At 42.1% G+C, this 21602-nt stretch overlaps 1 protein-coding gene and 1 long non-coding RNA gene across 3 annotated transcripts in view; one reads left to right on the top strand and one right to left on the bottom strand.

The window, feature by feature from the left end:
• Positions 1-1630: 1630 nt before the first annotated feature.
• Positions 1631-19895, bottom strand: LOC147008581 (uncharacterized). Of its 2 annotated transcripts, none has more exons than XR_015053317.1 (3): positions 19651-19895; positions 2657-2822; positions 1631-2185 (listed from the first exon to the last, which is right to left on the bottom strand). It is a non-coding gene; the product is annotated as an uncharacterized LOC147008581 (long non-coding RNA). The 2 variants fall into 2 exon arrangements; XR_015053316.1 differs by lacking the exon at positions 19651-19895 and adding an exon at positions 11102-11265.
• LOC147008580 (uncharacterized) overlaps positions 8566-21602 on the top strand; it is a 63846-nt gene continuing 50809 nt past the window's right edge. Inside the window, exon 1 of the mRNA XM_085864236.1 lies at positions 8566-8764. Coding sequence (XP_085720362.1) covers positions 8701-8764 — 64 coding nt within the window. The 5' untranslated portion in view covers positions 8566-8700. The remainder of the gene's footprint in view (positions 8765-21602) is intronic.

The raw sequence follows: 21602 nt of genomic DNA, 5'->3' as shown, positions 1-21602 counted from the left end.
CCAAACGAAAGAAATGACAGAAGCCAGGTCGAAAGATTGTTTGACATGCTACGGTACAGAATTTGATTTCATTTGTCTGTACATTTATGTTTTGTAATGTGATTATCATATGATGAAACAATAAAGTCCTTCAAATGAGGCAAAGAAAGAAAAAAAAGAATGACCACTTGACATTTTCTGTGGTGGAGTATACCTGCCAGACACCTGAAACCCCCTCCCCAACTCCAAAATACAGAACTAGATCTGAGCTCATGAGTTACCAATCCTGATGAAAGTGACTGAAAATGTTCAGCATAATACGGTACTGTGTAGCCCATATGAATGACCACAAGCAGATGTCAGCCATGCATTCAAACAAATTCAAATTCTCTGGAGTGGTCTCCTATCAGTAATCCCCGTCTTCTTCCTCTGATTCTGAGTCTTTACTCCATGCTTCGCCATCTGAATCTCTCAATAATCCATCAATACTTTCTACTTCCAACTCCGACTTGCTGTCACCTTCGACCTCCATGTCCTCTGCGTTGTTACTGCCATTCACAAACAAACTGTCTGGTATGGCTGGTCCTTCAAGCCAGGTTGTCTTCAGGATGTTGTCATTCACAGACCATCCATAATCAGTTGGTGACAAACCGTCCCCAGTTTCTTCTTGCGTCGGTTTCTTCCTTCTCGAAACTCTATTGGATTAGTATTGGCATGTTGGTCATCCTGCAACACATTTTGGAAGGTGTGACCAACTGTCGCATGTAACATTTCTTTCCCATCTAGAGTTTCCACGTTTGCATCATTGTTATCCCACACACAGGCTGTTGCTATGTTTGGCTCAAGGCGAATCCAATCTGGAGTGTCGCGTTCGTCATCCTCAACTGAATAGGAGAATTCAGTCTCGAGAGCCTTGGTCTCACTGTAGCTTATACAGTGTCCTGTTCTGTTCAGAATCTCCATGGCCAGTTTTGATCCTGTGAGGGATGCAAGCCCGAGACCCACAGCTGTGCGTTTCCATGGTTTTATGGTACCACAAGTGATGTTGTAAATGGCATCCGATGCCATTGCAGTTACCTTTCTGTTGACTGTAACCTTGTGTGCACCACTGAAAGTTGGTGTCATGCCACCAAGGAGACATCTGAAGAACAGGTCCAGCTGTGCTGGTATCTCTGCGGCGCATTCCTTCAAATTTTGTACTGTTGCAGGATTTGGGGTCTTGGTCTTCGGGAGCTGCATAATCAGAGATCTAAGATGGAGAGTGGCCCATCTTAACTTATTATCCTGTTCATACCGTTTAGAATCCTCATGAAGGCAAGCCTTGGCATCCTCTTCTGGAAGAGCAGAACTATAGATGAAGTTGCCTTTCCGATGGTCCGCCAGTTTTATTGCGATTTCTTCTTTGAAATGGTCTTTTACCTTCCTGGTAAGATTTTGAGCTATGTCAGCCTTGACATCTGCCCCATCTCCTCCGACACTGGTGTACTCCTCTTTGTACATGCCAAGTAAATCACTAATTTACACAGATCGTTGCTTTTCTACCACCTCATTCTGGATATATGAAAGCAGAGATGCAAATGCTCGATTGTGGTATGACTGAGATGAGCTCCCTTCATTGGGCCTATCTTGATCATCATTCTCCCTCAGGAACTGGACACGGCAGGATTTGTGGTATTCTGCTTCCTTTGCGATCAGGTCCACGCCACTCCAAATGAGACTCTTGATACGTTCGTTTTTAGAAGACTTTACCCGATGGCAAAGTGACTCACAACCGGCAACTGTCGCTATCTTCAGTCTGGGCTCCTCTTTTCCATTTTTCTTCTTATGGCTTTTTGCCACAGAAAATACAAGTCCCTTTCAACAGGCCCTGCTGATCAGACTTGGGAAGGACACTGCAGCGTCTTGTTTGGATAGAAGCCTTTTTGGCGGTTGGTTCATCATCAGGTGGCAGGGGTTCTTTCGGACGCTTCACTGCTGTGTAATGCTTATGACAGGAAGGGTGATAGCTTACATTAGATTCGTGATCACTGCTTACCAAAATCTTTTGTGTGACCTCAAAGTATTTGTCAGATTTCAAATTTTTACGCAAGGCAGCAGCATTCTTTACTGTTGTCCATGTCCTGTTACTGAACTTTCTCAGCTTGACGACCTCTTCTGTGCACTTGTGACAGATATAGCAACTTGAAACACCCTCAGTGTCATTGTTCTGGAATGAAAATAGGGTCCGTTAATGTGGAGTAAAAATAAAATGGTCCAGGGACCATATGATTACATGTGGATATAACTGTCAGCTCGGCAACCGCATAATGTTTGAATCGATATTCTGTGCAAATAAATTGACCTGTAACCTTTGATCTAATAACCCCAAATCGAATCGTGTTGCCTCTTCTTCCAAGTGCATACAGGTAAAAAGTTTGACGAAAACCCTTTCAACGGTTCTTAAGACATCGCGATAACGAGACTCGGACGGACGGACAACCCGAAAACATAAATTTGTGGCGGAGGCATAATGACGTTTGACATTTGGTTATGGGAATTCCGAATTTCACCTCTGTCCTTGAAGTTACAAAATTATGCTAACTCAGTAGACATTTTGAGAGGAGATTTCTCTGGTGGCTTGGTGAGTGGTATCTTCTCAGTGCTTAAGAATGTGCAAATTAAGTTTCATTACCCTCACCTCTTGATTGACAATAGTGGATGAACGATTTGATCCTTGGGCTGACTCTCCCAAACATTGCTCTTCTGAAGTCACACATGTTTCCTCTGGATCCATCCTCCTAGGTGATTCTTCCGAACCTTGCTCTTCTGAAGTCATCCTCCTGGCTGACGTCGATAATCCAAAGCTGAAAGAATAGAATAATGTATTGTATTAAAAAAACCCCAGAGCCACACTTTTGCTCACACCCATTATAAAAAGAAATGACTACAGTAATAATAAATATTAATTGAGAGGAATCAAAATTGACATTTATCGTAGTATGGGCATTATCTTACCTTGAGGGAAATGGTTCAGTAACATGCACAAGAATGATCATAATGGTCCAGTCAGACGTGAAAAATATTTGCCTTCATTTCCCTCAATCAAGAAAAGAGTATACATTCATAGTTTCGCTTTGAAATTAATGACCGTAGACCTAAGCATATCGGCTCCACTAGTAGTATATAGTGTGAGTAACCTTGGCTGCATAAGGTTCATTGAAATATCTATATCAGTCGATAAAGTAGGCCTAATTAATGGACAAGTGGCCCTCCATATGATGGATGGACAGTATCAGCAGGAGGGTGAGGGTTAGGTGAATCCTATGTAGTTTGTGATTAGGCCTCGGTGCTATTCTGGTAACATACCCATACCTGATGGATTTAAAGGGATGTACATGTACATGTACCGCTTTGCACCACCATAAACACACTGATTTTGAGTATAGTTACAAAGGAGAGACTTCTCTTAAATCTTTAAGGTTTTAAAGCTTGATTAATGAGATAATAGGTGGCAGCACGATATCTATGGGGAGCAATTTAAGTAACAAAACTTACCTCTCAGACTGCATCGAATATCTTCTTGGATGTGTTGATGACTCTGATCCTCAATAAAATAAGTTGGGTTGCAGTGCAAAGAGAACTTGACTACTTGATTCCTATTTTAAAACTAACATATACCGGTAAAAGTGTCACAAAACGTAATACATCTAAAGTAACACGCCTGGCACCTTAATGTTGTCTAGGTTCAGGCTTGATCAAATACATGCTATATTGATAATTGTGAGTAAATTACAATGCCACAGAATCAAGAGATACATTGGGCTTTTTCTCAGAATGCCGTCTGGCTCAATGGAGGGCAGGGATTTTGGGGTATCTGGCAGGCACATGCACTCCGCCACTGAAAATTCATGATACACGGACTTATGCTGAACATTTTCCAGGAGGTTTCATCAGCGTAACTCACGAGCTGATCTCGCTCAATTTTGGGTGTGGGGGCATTCAGGGGTGTCTGGCGGACACACCCTACCACTGAAAATGTCTGGCAGTGACCATTCCTGGTACTTGGGAGTATGTCAAACATTTTCCAGTAAGTTTTACCGGGTTAACTCACGAGCTGATCAAGCTCAATTTTTGGGGTGGGGACATTCGGGGGTGTCTGGCGGGTACATCCACCACTGAAATAGTCTGGCAGTGATTATTCCTGATACTTGGGACTATGTCAAACATTTTCCAGTAAGTTTTACCGGGTTAACTCACGAGCTGATCAAGCTCAATTTTGGGAGCTCAAATTCGGGGCATCTGGCGGGCACAACCCACCACTGAAAATGTCTGGCAGTGCTCATTCATGATATCTGGGACTATACTGAACATTTTCCAGTAGGTTTCACCGGGTTAACTCACGAGCTGATATAGCTCAATTTTGGGGTTCCGGTTATGTAATCTGGCAGGCACAGTCACACGCCACCACTGAAAATGTCTGGCAGTGGTCATACATGATATTTGGGACTATGCCGAACATTTTCAACTAGGTTTCATCAGGTTAACTCACACAGCTGATCTAGCTCAATTTTTGCGTCCTTTTCTAATGGCCCTTCTGACCACACCCACCAGAATGTGCCTGGCAGACGTCCATTTCCTTACTTCGACATGCACATGGACCATTGCTATATACATGAAATTGGTTAACTTTCCAACTAGGCTGACCCCCCTGGGTTCCCGGTCTAAATATTTAACATGTAAAAATTTGGGTTATTTTCCAAACGGGGAAGATTTCAACTTGTTAAGGTTGAATCAAGTAAAAACTTCATAAAAATCAGTAAACAATGCATAAATAAAAGATAGCTCCGCAAAGCGGGCGTAACCCCTCAGCCCATGCATTGTAAAAGGAAGCAGTGATATCATGATGATGCAGTCAGTTAGAGCACATTGGACGTCATATCGAAAATCAATCAGACTTCAAGATGGCTACCGTGGCGGCTAGTGAAAATCGCAGCGCACCCATTTTCGAAAGGAACCTTCCTCTACTCAACTCCAACACACACACTGCAAAAATGCATTTAATCAGACAAGCCAAGCCGTTCTTGAAATTGATGAAAACCAATTTCAAGACGACTGCCATGGCGGCCACAATGAAAATCGCAGCATGCCCATTTTCGAAAGGAACCTTCCTCTACTCAACCCCAACACACCCTGCAAAAATGCATTTAATCGGACAAGGCGTTCTCCTCGAAATTGATGGAAACCAAAAGTTGACGGACGTCCGAACACCGAAGTATGAACTTTGACTTCTGTGACCTTGAAAAGTAGGTCAAATAAAAAACCCGGGTTATATATCATGTATCCTCATCAGATATACCTGTGATAAAAATTTGGCAATGATCCAGCCATTCTTTCAGGAGAAATAGCCATTTCTAGGTTTTCAGTTTTGGTCCCCTGGTGGCCTAGCCGAGAATCAGACGGAGCACGAATGACTCACACAGGATGACATAGCGTTGTTGTTGTTGTTGTTGTTGTATTAAATCTGGGCTTTAGCGAAAATGCCTGATCAGAATACAGGTTATACATTGTCACCCATACAGTATTCAGTGACAGTGTGAATATTGTAGAGCACTTGCCAAGTGGCTTAAGCACTCAAGGAAGCACTCCAATGAAATGGTTGATAAGGAACGGCTGGCTTGGCAAGCAATTGGCGATCCGTCATATTATTAAACTCTTTCTGGAGATGCCAAAATGTCAAATATGTTTGAATTGGATAAAGGAACACTTTTTTTTTTGAACAGTCGAAATTGCTGCCAAGTTCAATTCTGGAGCTTAAATTTTGTAATTCGGCTTAGTTTAAGAGATTCTCGCGGTTATAGCATGTGCGGAAATGAAATGAAGCCACGAACGCTGGCATCTCCCAGTGTTTATAAGCATTGCAATGTATCCAGTGATTCATACCTATGATGATCAAACATTCAATTATATGAGTGAGGAAAGTGAAAAAAAAATTATCGTTAAGAAATCGTTACGGCCTGTTCCAAGGAAATGCATTGTTGAGCAGCCCCCCCCCCCCAAAAATGGCGGCTGCAGACTCTTTTGAGCTGAAAGAGGGCTGACCAAGATGGCTTGCCACCATCTTGGAAGGCTTACTTTGGTTTTCCGTGATGAGCACCCCCTAAATTATCTTCAAAAGGGGGGTTTAAATTAACGCAAACACTCAATTTTCATTCATGCACCACATCGGAGTTTCCTTGGAACGCAAGCAAAGTTTGGGGATGCTCGGTTGCATGGTTTTGCAGTTATCGAGGAGATGGACGAACAGATTGAGGGACACAGACATTTATTATTATAGATTACCTTGCTTCCTGTTGCCCCTTTTCCCAACCATATTTATAAATGATAACTGCTCGACTCGAAGCGACAGACATGTCGGCCTTACCCTGCTGCTTCCAAATAAAACAAATGCAATTACCTGGTAATCTTCTACAAACACAACTGCAACCTTAAGTGATACCAAATGCACAACACTTGACACAAAATCACGATAACAAATCTGAAAAACAATAAAATAAAATAAGCACTTATCGTGTTCGGCCATATGGAGCTCTGCAATTTGCATGCGAATAAGCTGATAAGAGTATGTAAACGGTCATGGGAAGTGAGGTGTGGCTAACGTTTCGACCATTATCTCTGTCAGAGCCAAAGAGGGCATCAGCCACCCATCGCTTGGGTGTGGGTGTGGCCGTCACGTGAGCATTTTCAGATTTGAGGTCTCCATTAATTTATTTCAATAGTCTTCAAAGACATTGCCTGAGTTTTGTCATGGGAAATGTTTTCTGAGCATTATTTGTAAATGCTCTCTTGCATATGCAGCACCTGGATGGTGGTTTGCATCATTTTTCAGGGTGTGGCTACCCATTCCATGGTGGTAAACATACTCTTATCGCCCCTTACATATAGTTGATAAAATCCATTGTTTAATTTGCCCTCTGATACAGACCATGCATTTCTATTCCAATCAATCTTGATAAGACCGTTCCAAAAAAACTTTTCCACATCCCCTACAGACTCTAAAGCAGGTAGAAATTGGTCTGTTGTCTTTCATTAAATTTCACATCAGTCAACTAGTGGATTGGGAGGGGTTGGGGTGGTGGAGAAGACATTGCATTCGCTTGCGAATGTCTGCGATTCTAGTGTAATATTTACATCCTTGAGGAACGTATCATCATGATGTAAGTAGGTACACGACATCAATTAAAACAAACTATAAATGAAAATCACTATTTTCACAAGTTTCCTCTTCACGAGAGGTTTCAAATACAGGACAGTATTGAGCCGAGAATGATGTAAATTCAGTACAAGCACGAGCCTACCGAGTACATGAAGCAGAATAAAATAGTCTCCTTTCTTTTCCTCATTGAACTCGCTCATACAGCTGCTCATCATTAACGATGGGGCAGGTGAGTTAGTTATCGTGTGCAGCCTGTGGCTGCTGGTTGCATCATTTTTCTGGGGGCGCCACTGTGCCACTGATGCAATGCCCTCTATGACCAATGCACTGGTACGCACGCATTTCACCAACCTCAGAAGATGACAGGCCGAGTCAACCCCACCTGGTGTTAATTCAATGCTCGACAGGTATTGACTCAAGACCATCAGATCTCAAGTCAGCCACCTTAACCGTTAAGCGAACACCAGGCTTCAATGAGTTATTTCCACCTTTTACTATGTAGTGACAGTTTATTAACTTGTTCATCCTTCATTACAACCTCTCTTCCAAGTCTTTTTCAACAAGTATCTAACGTGCGACCACATCACACCTAAGCCCTATTATCATAGCCTCTCTTTCAATGCTCAAGTTCCATGAATCGTTTTGATGATATGACACAGAGTTTATAGAAGTATCCTATTGCATCATACATGATGGATTTCAGCTTCATTCTATCGAACTCTTTGAGTAGAGTTGTGAATGATTTCCTCTGTTCTGTAATGGATCCACCAGCTGACGCAGTGGCAGGATTTTAACGCAATGTCAAAAGGTCTATCCCATTTGTTACCGTGCCACAGAATCATTACACACGGCTTTTATGAAACTATAACCGATGATCTAAAAGGGATTCCATTTTGTCGCATTGATAAGGGAAAAACCTAAGATAAAGAGTTGGGGGAGGGGGGGGGGAGAGGGGGCATGGCAATGATCTCGCCTTCGTGGATTTTGGTTTCAGCATAAAGACACAGGGACGTTTCGTGGCAGGGGATTTGCTCGGGTTTAAACATCACGTCACTTTGCCTCGACTTGCTCAAAGAGAACCCCGTGATTATATCATTCGGCTGCGGTTCAGATAATCGCAAGTCGGATGAAACTACTTGCAGGTTATTTCGAAGTTTTAGGGAAAGCTCTTTTTTTTCATCCCAATCGCAAAGGAAGTCAGCACTCCAGATCCCTAATGGGGCTCATGGCTGAGTGCTGGAGCAAGAACAACGGTGAGGTAAGGAAGAGGCAGAGGGGGATAACGTTTGAAGAGAAGTCGCCGTTGGAGCGAGGGTGGGTGCGTGGGGGAGGAGAGGAGGGAAGGCAAAACGGAGGCAGGTGGGATCGGGATAAAGAGGAAAAGAAAGAAAAAAAAAAAGGGAGAGGGTTGAGAGAGGGAGAGGGCGTACTGGAAGAGGTCGGGTGGGGCATTGTATGGCTAGAAGCACTGCAAAGCACACGATCGCTGGAGTTTAGCAGAAGGCACCAGAACTCAAGAAGGCACAAGAATGATCTCCGAGCGGTTCATCTACTGTCTGACCCTCGTGGTCATAATCATTGCGATATTATCGGGTAAGACCTTTTCTCAAATATAATCACTTGCAGACCATTATGCATTGGGGGGGTCTTTAGATCAGCCTAGACAATGTTTCTCAGACACAAGTCGTTCATCAGCACGGAGGGGCTACATAAAAATGGCACAAATTTGAAACGCAACATATCGCTGTTAGTGTCACATTCTCAGGGGTCTTCACTTTATTTTCGTCATTGTCAATGATGATTTCATCTGCACTGTTCGTATACCTGTATTTTGAGAACATTCTAAAATATTATGTCATAGCAGGCTGATTGGAAAACAAAATAGCCCTTGGCAAACTTTTACATGCTGGCGCAGCGAGCTCTAAGGCTATGGTTTTGGGCACAATAATGGCTGAGGGGAGAACAAGGCAGATGCATGTCTGTTCATGCCAGGATGAGAGCAGCTATCGTCCGGATCTAGCTGATAATCTTGGGTTGCGAGCGGAAAGAGCGATCATCATTAAAAAAAAAAAATGGAGCTAGCTCTCTGTGAGATTGCACATCATGTTTGTGTCTTGCCTTGGTGTCACGTAGAAGGAATCTGAGAGCTTTACGCTTCGTACCCGTCTTTCAGACAAAGAACAGTACACCCCCACACAGGCAGCGCGATTTTACTTCAACCTCTTGGATTATTTTCTCTCCAAAGAAAGCTGAGATGAAAGGAGTGTTGGCTATGAAATCGAGAGAAAACGTTTGCTTCTAACTAATTCCTTCCTTCCTGCTAGTGAGCTTGGCAGAATGTCTTTGCTTTAACTTTTAATGTTTTTCCCATGCCTGACATGTGTTGGAGATATATATATATATATATATATATATATATATATATATATATATATATATATATATATATATATATATATATATATATATATATATATATATATATATATGTATATCCAACACATGCTAATGCTTACCAGTTCTTCTTTATATTGGGTGTGGCCGTCACGTGAGCTTTTTCAGATTTGAGCTCTCCATTAATTTATTTCAATAGTCTTCAAAGACATTGCCTGAGTTTTGTCATGGGAAATGTTTTCTGAGCATTATTTGTAAATGCTCTCTTACATATGCAGCACCTGGATGGTGGTTTGCATCATTTTTCAGGGTGTGGCCATGCCACTGATGCAGTGCCCCCATGGATTAGGAAAAGGATTTAAAATTTGGCCTTTGTACTGGCACACGATGTGCTAACATCTTTTTCAAGAAACCGTGGAGTATCTAATATCCACAGGTTATTACGGGCACATGTGACAGTTGGATTTGTGTCCTCTTTGAAGGAAGGGGCATTCATTGATACACACCCTGCATATAAATCACCACCATGGCAGTTTGTAGTCAGGTTAAGAATCGAACCCAAACGAGACAGCTCAAATGTGAGCATGCTATTTTTTGTTATATATATATATATATATATATATATATATATATATATATATATATATATATATATATATATATATATATATATATATATCAGCCATTTATATGGCTTTTTATATGGATATCCGAGATATATCAGCATTTTCCAAAGGCTGATATCTTCGTTTACAGTCATTCATGTATTAGGTTTGAACATTTAAAAACACATTTATCTCCAAGTGTTGAATTTAACAGTTTAAAGTCAATTTAACTTAATATTTAAGTTTTGTCTGTGTTACTTTTCAACAAGTATGATACTTTTTACTCATTATAATCCTGAGTAAGACACTTCATGAGTGTCCTTTAAAGTCTCTCCAGTCATTGTTAAAGTTATTGAAGGAAGAATAAGCCTCTCAATAGCTTGAATGTCCCTGACCGTTTGTGCACAATGCTTCAGCTGTTTGCCTGGTTATTTTTGGAAAGGTGAGCAGGGTGGTTGAAAATGAACCACAATCCCTATGAACGTTGCTCGTGAGAAATTTAGTTTTGGGACTACTGCAGACCTAACAGCAATGTGCGTAAATTTACTGATGTGTGCAATTATGGTTCAAAATGTATTTTCCTGGGGCTTTGCATCAACATAATATTTCTTACAAAATTCCTGTGTTCTGTCATTGAAAAACATTCTTTGCAATAATTATTCCTTGAAACTTCGACTTTCTTGACGATGTCTCTGGTGGAAATTATGTATGCCTTTATAGTAGTCTGTACCACTATGAACACAAATATTTCCTCTTGAAGAATGGAAGCATCACCACTTGGAATAGTGTATGCTGTATAATAGCTTCTTAGTTAACCAATCCTTTTGTTGTGGTGGTGTACTGATATGTGCTATATTATATGGGTAAAGTAACAATATGCAACTGTAGCGCGCGTGCACACACACACACACACATACACACACACACACACCAGCAGGGAGATAAGGATGATTATCCTGGTGAGCAGCAGGAAGACGAGGGATAACAACTGAGCAAGGAAGATGATGATCAGCATATACTGGAAGGAGAGTTGGCCAACAAAATAGAGAAGATGACATTGATACCACTCGGGGAACGACCACAGCTTCTTTTGAACTGACACCTTCTGCAACAGAAGGGATGTAAAAGAGGATACGATGGAATAATAGACCACCTACTACTAAACAAGGCAATACTCAAATAAAAAAACCAATGTGACCCGCAGGGTGACCCGTATCTTGCCAAAAGGTGACCACGTGTGACTTCTTTAAGGTCACACTGAGGTGAACAGAGCTGCTATCCACCAGGAGCGACTCCTTGAGGAATATCTGCCTACGAGAGATTCTGATGAGAATCGTTCTACAGAGTAACCATGAAAAATATGCGTTTGCCTCATAACGTCACCAAATGACGTCATAATGTCTCAAGCTTGACATATCTAGAAAGCACTCATCGAGGTGTTCAATTTGAGGTATTACATGATATGGTACCTAAGATTTCAAAATTTGACCTTGGGGTCAAAAACTTTCGACCTCCAGCGCTAACCATGAAGGTCAAGGCCGATCGCCACCAAAAATTAATCAGCTGAACGCCAGACCATGAACTATATTCCCATGAAGTTTGAAGACTATCCGATCAAAATTACTCAAAAAATAAGGGTTTCGTCGACTCCCCTGATTTGCAACAAAGTGACCTTGACCTTTGACCTTCACCTTGAAAATTTTATGCGCTGAAAGGGACCTCTATAGGCATCTGATATGCGAAGTTACAAAAATTTCCAATGATAACTGTGCTCTGCAGAGTGATCGATATGTGATTACAGACAAACAAACAAACAAAAAAAGAAACATACAAGCTGACTAACATATCCTGCAAAAACTTCGTTTTGGCAAGATAAAAATGTAAAACAAGAAAAACCAAATTGTTCACAGCATGGATGGACAACAAAAAAGCTTTTGATAGTGTCCCACATTCATGGATGATAAAATGCATGCATTTGTGTAAGATCAACCTCCAAATCATCAAACTGATAGAAAAAACTTGAACACCACATTGATGTTACAGTTCTTGAACACCACATTGATGTTGCAGCACCCGGAAGGAAGGATTGAAATACCAGGGGTATATGACACGGGATTTTCCACGGTGACAGCCTTTTTCCCCTCTTGTTTTGCCTGGCCCTAAACCCACTGAGTAACCTCATTAATGAGCAAGGACATGGATACACCCCAACGTCCAATAAGAGAACTTCCAAAGAGACAGGAAAGGTGACACATCTATTGTACATGGATGATTTAAAACTCTTCACACCAAATGACAAAAAAAATGGCAGAGCAACTGAAATGAGAGTGAAGTCAATAGCACGCCATCACAAATCCCCACGTTTCCTACTGAAAGCAAGGTTGAAAGAAGGCAAAAAGTTCCATCAGGAATGATTCAATATCAAATTTTGAATTTAAAAACTCTTCTGTATTAACCACGGTGACCCTAAGTCCCTACCCCCTGGGGCAGGAAATGGGGGTCAAACCCCCCAAAATTGTCACATATTTCATGAGTCCCCCAATGTTTATTGAATACCATATACAAAGTTTCGTTTAAAAATGTGCCCCTAATTGTATTTTTTCGCATTTGACCTTTTGACCCTGCCCCAGTGCCCAACAGGGCAGGGCCAAATGTAAAACTGTGCCTCACACATTGTTGTCATGTGGTGATCATAACTATCAAGTTTGGTGAATTTCTGCACAACCATTTAGGAGGTGATAGCATGATGGATGGACAGACAGACAAAAGAGCATGAAGAGGGAGATATTAAAAAAAGAAAAGAAAATACAAAGCGAAATATCAAAAGATATACACCGACAACTAGAAGAATGATAAAAGAGCAGGGAGGTATAAGAGACAGATTGGGTATAGACAAAGAAGGCTCATTGGAGTGGCTAAGGAGAGGTAAGCTCAACTGGGATGGAAAACGAATCATATAAATGCCCAAGACCAAGGACACTATACTAATGGCTTTAAGAAAATGGCAGGACTGAGTCAATCAGGCAGGTGTAAATTCTGTAAGGCAGAAACAGCATGAGTCACCTCCTTTCGGGATGTATAAAACTCATGTTAGACCAGCTGTATACACAAAGACACAACAAGGTCTATTGAGTAATCTACTGGCACATCTGAAAAAAATTTAATGTCCCAGTTTAAGAAAAATGGAAACATGAACCAAAAACAATCATTTAAAACAACGATAGAAAACTCACATACGACCTGATGACTCCATCGAGCGTGAACATAGAAAATAAAACATCATGACCAGATATAGTATTTAGGTACAAAAATAGATGGCATTGATTGAGGTGTCAGTACCAAGATATTTTGGCCTAAATAATGCAGAAATCAAATAAATCACCAAATAAAATACCAAAATCTCAAAAATGAAGTGAAAAGATCTTGGAAGCTGAAGAGTGCCAACATTGTACCAGTGATATCTGAAGCAATGGCAATGATAAAAAAGAACCTCAAGGAGATTTAAAAAACATCCCTACAAATATTACCACAAACAAACTACAGTTGGAAGCTGTCTGGGGCTCAGTGACGATCCTGAAAAAGCCCTCAGAACAAAACTTTGGAACACGAGTACTTCACAGTTTGGTCTATGAATCATGATCCGTTACTGAAAAGGAGGTAGATACTTCGAGACCTGGAAGGACTCCATTCCATATACTGAAATCTGCATATAGTGATAAAAACCAACCACACACACACACACACACACACACACACACACACACACACACACACACACACACACACACACACACACACACACACACACACACACACACACACACACACCTGCTAATCTGCTGTACAAAACCTACATAAGCAGTCCACCAAGAGATTGGGGTGGTAGGGTAGATAGATGAGATACTATCATAGATTGGGCAAAAGATTGGCAATGCAGATTAACAAAAGGAAATATAAAGTGCTGGGGATGGTTAAGAATCATGAAAATTAGGATTATATAATGCAAAGGGCAGTCTTGGAGCATGTTACACAGGAGAATAATATGAGTATGCCAATAGATATGGAGGGGTGATGGTGATGGGGGGTTATTGGGAGGTAATCAGACAGCACAATGCCAGGCAGCTACAGGTAAATCTAACGGGGTTTTAGGCTGTATTCATCGGGGGATAAATTCCAAATCAGAAGAGGTAGTCTTAGCACTGTACAGGAATTTAGTGCGACCTCATCTGGAATATTGTCTCCAATTTGTCACCATGTCTGAGGAAGGACACAGCTGCCAGGGAGAGTGTTCAGCATACAGAGACTAAATGCATTCTGCCCTGAGATGAAGGAGAGAGGAGTTTATGCATTAGAGAGGGGGCGATTATGAGGGGATCACAAAGGGATATTTAAGATATAATGAACGGTATGGACGAAAATAGCGAGTAGAAATAGTGAGCTGTGCTGGTGAGGAAGTAGTGGTATTTCAGTCATTGTAGATAATGCATGTCTCTCTGGATAGGTAAGGGGAGTCTAAATAGTAGATAAGTTTAAACTTAAATTAGACAGATACTACCGAGAAGCATTGCGGGTAGAGGGGTTCATATATATCGGCAGTATGTACTTACTGGTTGTATGGCTTACCAACAATGTGTGGGTAATTGTATACCGATGTCGTGATTGTGTTGTTTGAGAGGGTCTCATCAAAAAGTGAATGTGCTCTCGATATTTGTTCATCCCTCACTCAACGACCCCCTCCACCCCCAAAAAAAAATAAACAAAAAAAATAACAGTACGTGCTCCACTATTCTCCTCCAAACTCCTATTAATGCAGGTGGAAAGAGCACAGGCATGATGGGCCAAATGACCTCCTGTGGCTAACCCTCTTTGGTCCCAAAAACAACCCTGCAGGCAAAACAGTTATTTAAATATGGCTCAACAAATGAGTTTGGTGAAGTAAATATTTGTGGGCAAGCTCTTTAGGAAAAGAATGAATGAAAGCAAAATTATTACAATTGCATCTGGACATGGCAATTTTCCACAGAAAGCCATAACAAAGTGTGAAATTCAGAGGGATTCCACTTGATAGTTATTTTTTCATTGTTATGATTTGAAATGGGATCCTAAACCCCCTGCAGGCTTTATTTTGTCCAAACATGAAGTGAGGTGTGTCCTATGTCCCCTGGCCCAGACCATGTGAAGACAATTGACAGGATGGAGGAAACAGGAAGGAAACTTCCGAGCGACCCTGACCTGAAATCCGCCCCCCTCACCCCCATAGTCTTCTTCTTACTTCTGTGCCCTCTGTTTCTATCACTTGGCACGCATGAGTCTCTGATCCTGTCTGGAAAATGTCACGATACCACCGAGGACAGAGGACATTCACAGCCAACATGTTCCTGTTTGTCACACCAGAGTTACCAGGGATTAAATAAAATGTTATTTTTTAAAATAGTCACTGACCGTCTGATAATTTGGATCTCCTTTCATATTTGTTAAACTGCTTCTTACTATCAAGGTTGTATTTGGGGATTTGTGACGAGCAAGTAGCGGAGATGGTTGGGGGTTTGCACGTTGCAGGTATGTAGAATATTGTTCATTAGAAATGCCTTACCTGTGTGAGGACTTTCTAGGGATGTACACCAAGATTGCGCGGGGAATGAGACTTATAATTGTTGCTGTAGTTGCATTAATTATTATTCAGGCTATTTCATGCAGTTATGTTCAGGCTAAATTTCAGAGTACAGTACTTGAAGAAGTTGGTAGACTTCTTTTGTAGGGATGTCCCGGACACTCCATTGGCTCAATACAACATAAATCCTCAAACAAATCTACCAAGATAAAACTTATAAACATATAAATTACCTCCCAGTTATTTGCAGAGAATTCCCCATCCAATAACACTCATTAAACTTTGGGACATCATCGCTGAACGAGAAAAATGAGAGACCCAAAAGTGCCTGTTTGTCATTCTTCTTCTTATTTTCTGACAGCTTAACTCAAAATTGGTTAAAGCTACGAACACGAATTGGTTTAAACACGAATCGACTGCATTTTATCGTGGGAAGGTGCAAACTTATCGAAATTATAACAGTTTTCAAGGATTCCATGAAAAGTACGCAAAACTGCATTCCTTTGTAAAGTAATAGGGAGGCATCAGAGGGGTGGGCAGGACTACGACTGTCAATTTAGGCCCCAAACACCTTTAAGACCCCTAAGCCCCTTAATAGCTCCAAGACCCATAAGACCTTTAAGACCCCCAAGACTCTGAAGACCCACGAGACCATTAAGACCCTTGAATATCCCAAAGATCCATAAGACCCTTTATACCCCAAAGACCTGTGGGACCCTTAACACCCCTAGGACCCTCAATACCCCTAACACACTTAAGACCCTCAAGACCTTTAAGACCCCAATGACCCTTAAGACCCCTTTTTCCTTTCATACCTTTTTTACACTTCATACACCTTTAGATCCCTTCACCCTTTTGAACTTTGATACCCTTTAGACCCAAAGAACCTTGAGATCTTTACACCCCTTAAGGCCATCTGGACCCCTTAGACCTTAATACCATTTAGACTCCTTACACCCTTCAGACAGATTTTAGACAGCTTAGACCATTGACCATTTAGAGGTTTAGATCACTTGACCTTTTAAGCCCTTTTTACATGCTCGAGAGATTAGACACTTTGACCCCTTCGACACTAACTAATATTGGAACGTAACCTTTCGACCTTCAGTCCATCTAGAACCTTTTAAGCTCACACCATGCAAACATATATAGTCTTCTTACAAAATATAGACTCCCGTATACTTCTTTTCAGCAAGTAATGTGGAAATTCCCCCCATCCAGGGGGTGGGTACTCTGCCAGTAGTTAATGAAGGTGCTCTTGTTACATACTCTTGGCAAAGCACTTAAGAACCAGAAATTACTGTTAAATCAATTTAGTCACTTAATTAAGTCTTGTGTTGGCTTAGTGGTTAGGATGGCTGGCTTGCGAACTTAAGGTCCTGGGTTTGAGTCCTGTCGGATGCTGGTGTAGTCGACTCAGCCTGTCATCCTTCCGAGGTCGGCGAAATGAGTACCAGTGCACTGGTAATAGGGGCACAGCATCTCTCACACACACACACACACACACACACACACACACACACACACACACACACACACACACACACACACACACACACACACACACACACACACACACACACACACACACACACACACACACACACACACACACACACACACACACACACACACACACACACACTATCTTGGGTCGGGACAACCATTATTCAAAGAAAGATGTAGGGATGGTGTCACGTGATCATTTCTCATGACCATCCCGACCTTGTTTACATACTTTTTGGAGGAACATCCCGACATCCTTTTGTATATTTACCTCCACCACCGAAGATGAAGGAGGTTATGTTTCACCCCTCTCTGTCTGTCTGTCTGTTTATCTGTTTGTTTATTTGTGTACAGGATATCTCAAAAAGTTGTGAACGGATCCGGATGAAACTTTGTGGACAGGTTGGGCGTGTGACCACGACAAATTGATTCGATTTTGGTGAAGATCTGAATCCGGATCTGGATACAAGAATTATATTTTAAAAGTGATTCTTCAGCATTGAGAGATAGGTCAAAAACGAGATGTACGTAACATGATATTTCAAAAATGTATTGGGCCCGATATGTTCTCGTGGATCAGGCATTACGTGGCGGAGGTATGAGCTCTACCGAGTGCCCTTCTAATTTGAAATGTTTCTATTAGTTGAATTAAAAGCACTGCAACAATGAATGACCGCCAAACGGCATCAGGAAACAAATGAAATCTTCACTTCTTCCTTGTTAAACGGTCACAATTATTCCTACATTCTTGTAGGGTTGGTTGGGTGGTGGGTGGTGGTGGGAGGAAAAGTGGGAGGAGTTGTTTTTTTTTTGGTCCAAGTCTTTCCTGAACTAGCTGGCCAGGTCTGACATTTAGGCAGGAATGTGGAATTTGTTCAGGGTGCCGGCGATAGCTCGTATACTCTTCGCGAAGGATACCATGGGATCTTTAACATCCACCCACTAATACTGGCAAACGGGGTGCCCAGTTGCGTCCATCCAAGGAATGGCACACATTGATGAATCACCCTGCCTGTTGGTTCGTTGGTATGCAGCGCAAGGCTGCGGGGTAGCATCATTGGCTGAGGGTGTGGCTGTGCTGCTGATGCAATGCCCTCTGCTGGTTATGGAAGGAATTTGTAATTCGGTCATCCTGCCAGCGATAGCTTGCCTCCTTTTCGTGAAGGACACCGTGATATCTTTAATATCCAGCAAATAATGTCGACAAACAGGATTTCCCGTTTAACGTCCATCCTCGGCGGCACACGCATTGATGAATCACCCTGTCTGTGAAACACCGGGATGACAGTTTATGGTGGGGTTGAGATTCAAACTCAGGCTTGACAAGTGCGAAGTTCTCGGCCATCCTGCCAGCACCGAATTACATCTACACCGGCAAAAATAATTTTCTTAGTAAGAAAATATTTTCTTAAAATAAGAAAAGTTTTCTTGAAACTAGAAAATCATGAGAAAATCTTTCTCTTTGCTGGAAAGTTTTTCTCATTTCTTTCTTGCAGGAGATATTTTTTATTTATGCACTGTTGTAACAGTGTTGTAACACTGGAGTGTCCAAAGACGCTGGTCGTATTGGAAATTGGTGTCGTTGTAGTTGATGTTGATGTTATGTTGATGTTATCAAAATTTGTGAATATATCGTTTAAAATAGTTCTATCAAAATGAATCGGTGTTAAACACTGCCATCAACGTGTGAGAATCAATTTGAAAGCAAGAATAATGTGTTCACAAATTAATCCTCCAGTTTTTGGCCGATCCCAACTAAACTTTGCGATGTAATCAGAGGCCCCCAAGGAATGCCTGGAGGAGGAAGGATGGTATCAAATGGTGGTCGGTGTCACCATCCCCCGACGGGTATGCATGAGAAAGGTTTAAACTGTCACTGAAAGTCACAAGAGTGTAATGTGCAACCCTAGAAATGACTGAACTTCTTGAAGAAGTTCAGTCTTTGAGTAGCAAGGAGATTTAACAACAATGTCGAATGGACAAAGTATGCCACTGCAGTGTCCAAAGATGAAAGCCTTTTAATACGAGAAAGATTTAAAAGTATTGAAAACCCCTTCAAATTATCCACCCAATTTTAGTCTATTGCAGGACAAAGGCCTCTCAACTCATGTTTATGGGTTTTTGCAATACTCCTCACCATACTTACCAAGTCTTAGTTGGGAAGAGTGTCAAGATAATCAAATTCACACCTCTCAGTGGAGAAAAAACAAACAAGACTTTTACCCCTCGTGGAAACAGCACCACGATTATGTTGTAATAATAACTAGAAGATAACCCACGCAAAGCGCGGCATAACACGGATGCGACGCGAAAGTATATCGCGAGATGAGTGCCTGTTATCAAAAAAAGCAGAGCATACTTACTAATGTTAACCCAGTCCACTGTAAACGATGTTATCTCTGAAGTAGAAGCCGTCGTTGGGGTTGACTCAGTTGTGGCAGTATTTTGATACACTCCATCGATTGCGCACGCCACATACAACTGACCGTGTGAGAAGATGGGATCGGTCAGATGAATGGCCATGAAAGTGAGAGTTTGTCCCTGGCTCTTGTTGATGGTCATCGCATATGCTGGTCGTATTGGGAATTAGTGTCGTCATACATCAAAAGGCAGTCCAGAGTCCGATGGGGTAAGAGTTATTCTGGGAAAGAAGATGTATTTACCTGTCTTTTTGCCGGTCATGATCTTGGCCTCGATCAGCCGGCTTCCAAGGCTGATTATGCGCAGTCTCGTTCCGTTCAGTAATCCATTACGTGGGTCCAAATTTCTGAGCAGTATTATTGGGGTGGACACTCGAAGACAGAGTTTATGTGGTGGTAAGCCCGCTGGTGTTAATGAGTTTAAGAACTCCGTCGGACAGAGGTACGTCTGTCCTGGATCAGATACGCTGTCAGCACTGAGATATGTCTGCGTTTCGCTAGCCGGGAAGGTTTGTAAGACTTTTCGTTGATCATGTCAACATCTTCATTTGTCGGACACAGTATTGCTCTGCCGTAGTTGATTGTAGTCAAGTCTGGGAAAACAGACCTGATGAGCTCGTTGACGCCACCGATAATGGGATCAATGCAGATTTGTGACGATAGGCGTATTTTACACTTCCCTACATCTGGATTTGTAAGTTTTCTACCGTCTCCAATCGACAGCAAGAAAGTCTGAAAATCGTTGGCAGATTGGTTTTGGTGAGAGGGGCCCATCAGAGCTCGCACGTTAATGGTGAGGTGAAATAATTGAACCTCCTGCCAGAGGAACGATCTCTTCAGGTTACTTTTGACAATGTCCGCCTCACGTCCATGTCTGATGACTGGTAACACTTGTCTGAAATCACCACCCAATAGAAAGACTTTTCCGTCGCACAATGAGCGATGCAACCATTCGAAGACCTGCTTGTGCATTATTGGAGCTTCGTCCTTGATTATGACAGACGTTCCTTTGATCAGTGGAGCCAATGCAGAGTTCTTTGGAATATTGCACGTGCTGTGTGGCTGTATAGGTATAGGTATTTTGAACTGAGAATGAGCAGTTCGACCTCCGTCCAACAACTCAACCGCTATCCCGGAAGATGCTACTGCGAGTGCGGTGAGCTTCATGGAGCGAATGCCGTGTAGGATGGTGTTTTAAAGAAACTTTTTTCGAATGCCCCCAGGGCCATCGACGGAGAACACTGCCCCATTCTTCATTGTCACATTTTCCATCACCGCTTCGTATACCACCCTTTGATCTTGATTGAGGAGTCTGCAATTGTGATCCGCCTTGTTTTTTTCTGCTTGAACATCATAGTCGGTCATGAGAAAAGAGAATGGATCATGTTCGGCATCGGTCGCGTGGCTGAGTTGGGGCATGTCAGGGTAATCTTGCAATGATTTTCCATGGTAGCACAGGAGTTCCTCGATGGCTCCTAGGGTCCTGTTGTTTAATTCGTCGTCGGTCAATGTGATGCCAGCCAGGTTAGCATGGTTGAGTATGTCCTCGCTAAAACATTGAATGAGGAGAATAATTGTGCAGGTTGGGCAGGTTGGCAGAAGAAGAGAATAGTGACGAAGAAAGTGCGCAGCTGAGTCGGGAAACCTGACACGGCGGCCTCTTCGAAGCAGTCATGCCATTCGCGGTCGCCTTCCAAGAAACCTCGATCCAATGCCGTCGCCTTGAATGTGTCCGCAATGGTGCCGTCGGGGAGTTGCCGCAGATCTTCGAATGATGTACATCCAGGTGAATGATGCAGTAGCAAACGAAGATCGAATCGTTCGCCTTCGGATGGACTGGAACTGTATAAGCATCCAACTGTTTCCCCGTTTCCGAGGCGACCATTTGGCACGTA

Source organism: Eptatretus burgeri, chromosome 18 (assembly GCF_056783735.1).
Source record: "Eptatretus burgeri isolate ZD-2024b chromosome 18, Ebu_testis_v1, whole genome shotgun sequence".
Taxonomy (NCBI): Eukaryota; Metazoa; Chordata; class Myxini; order Myxiniformes; family Myxinidae; genus Eptatretus; species Eptatretus burgeri.
This window is presented reverse-complemented; position numbering and strand designations above follow the sequence as displayed.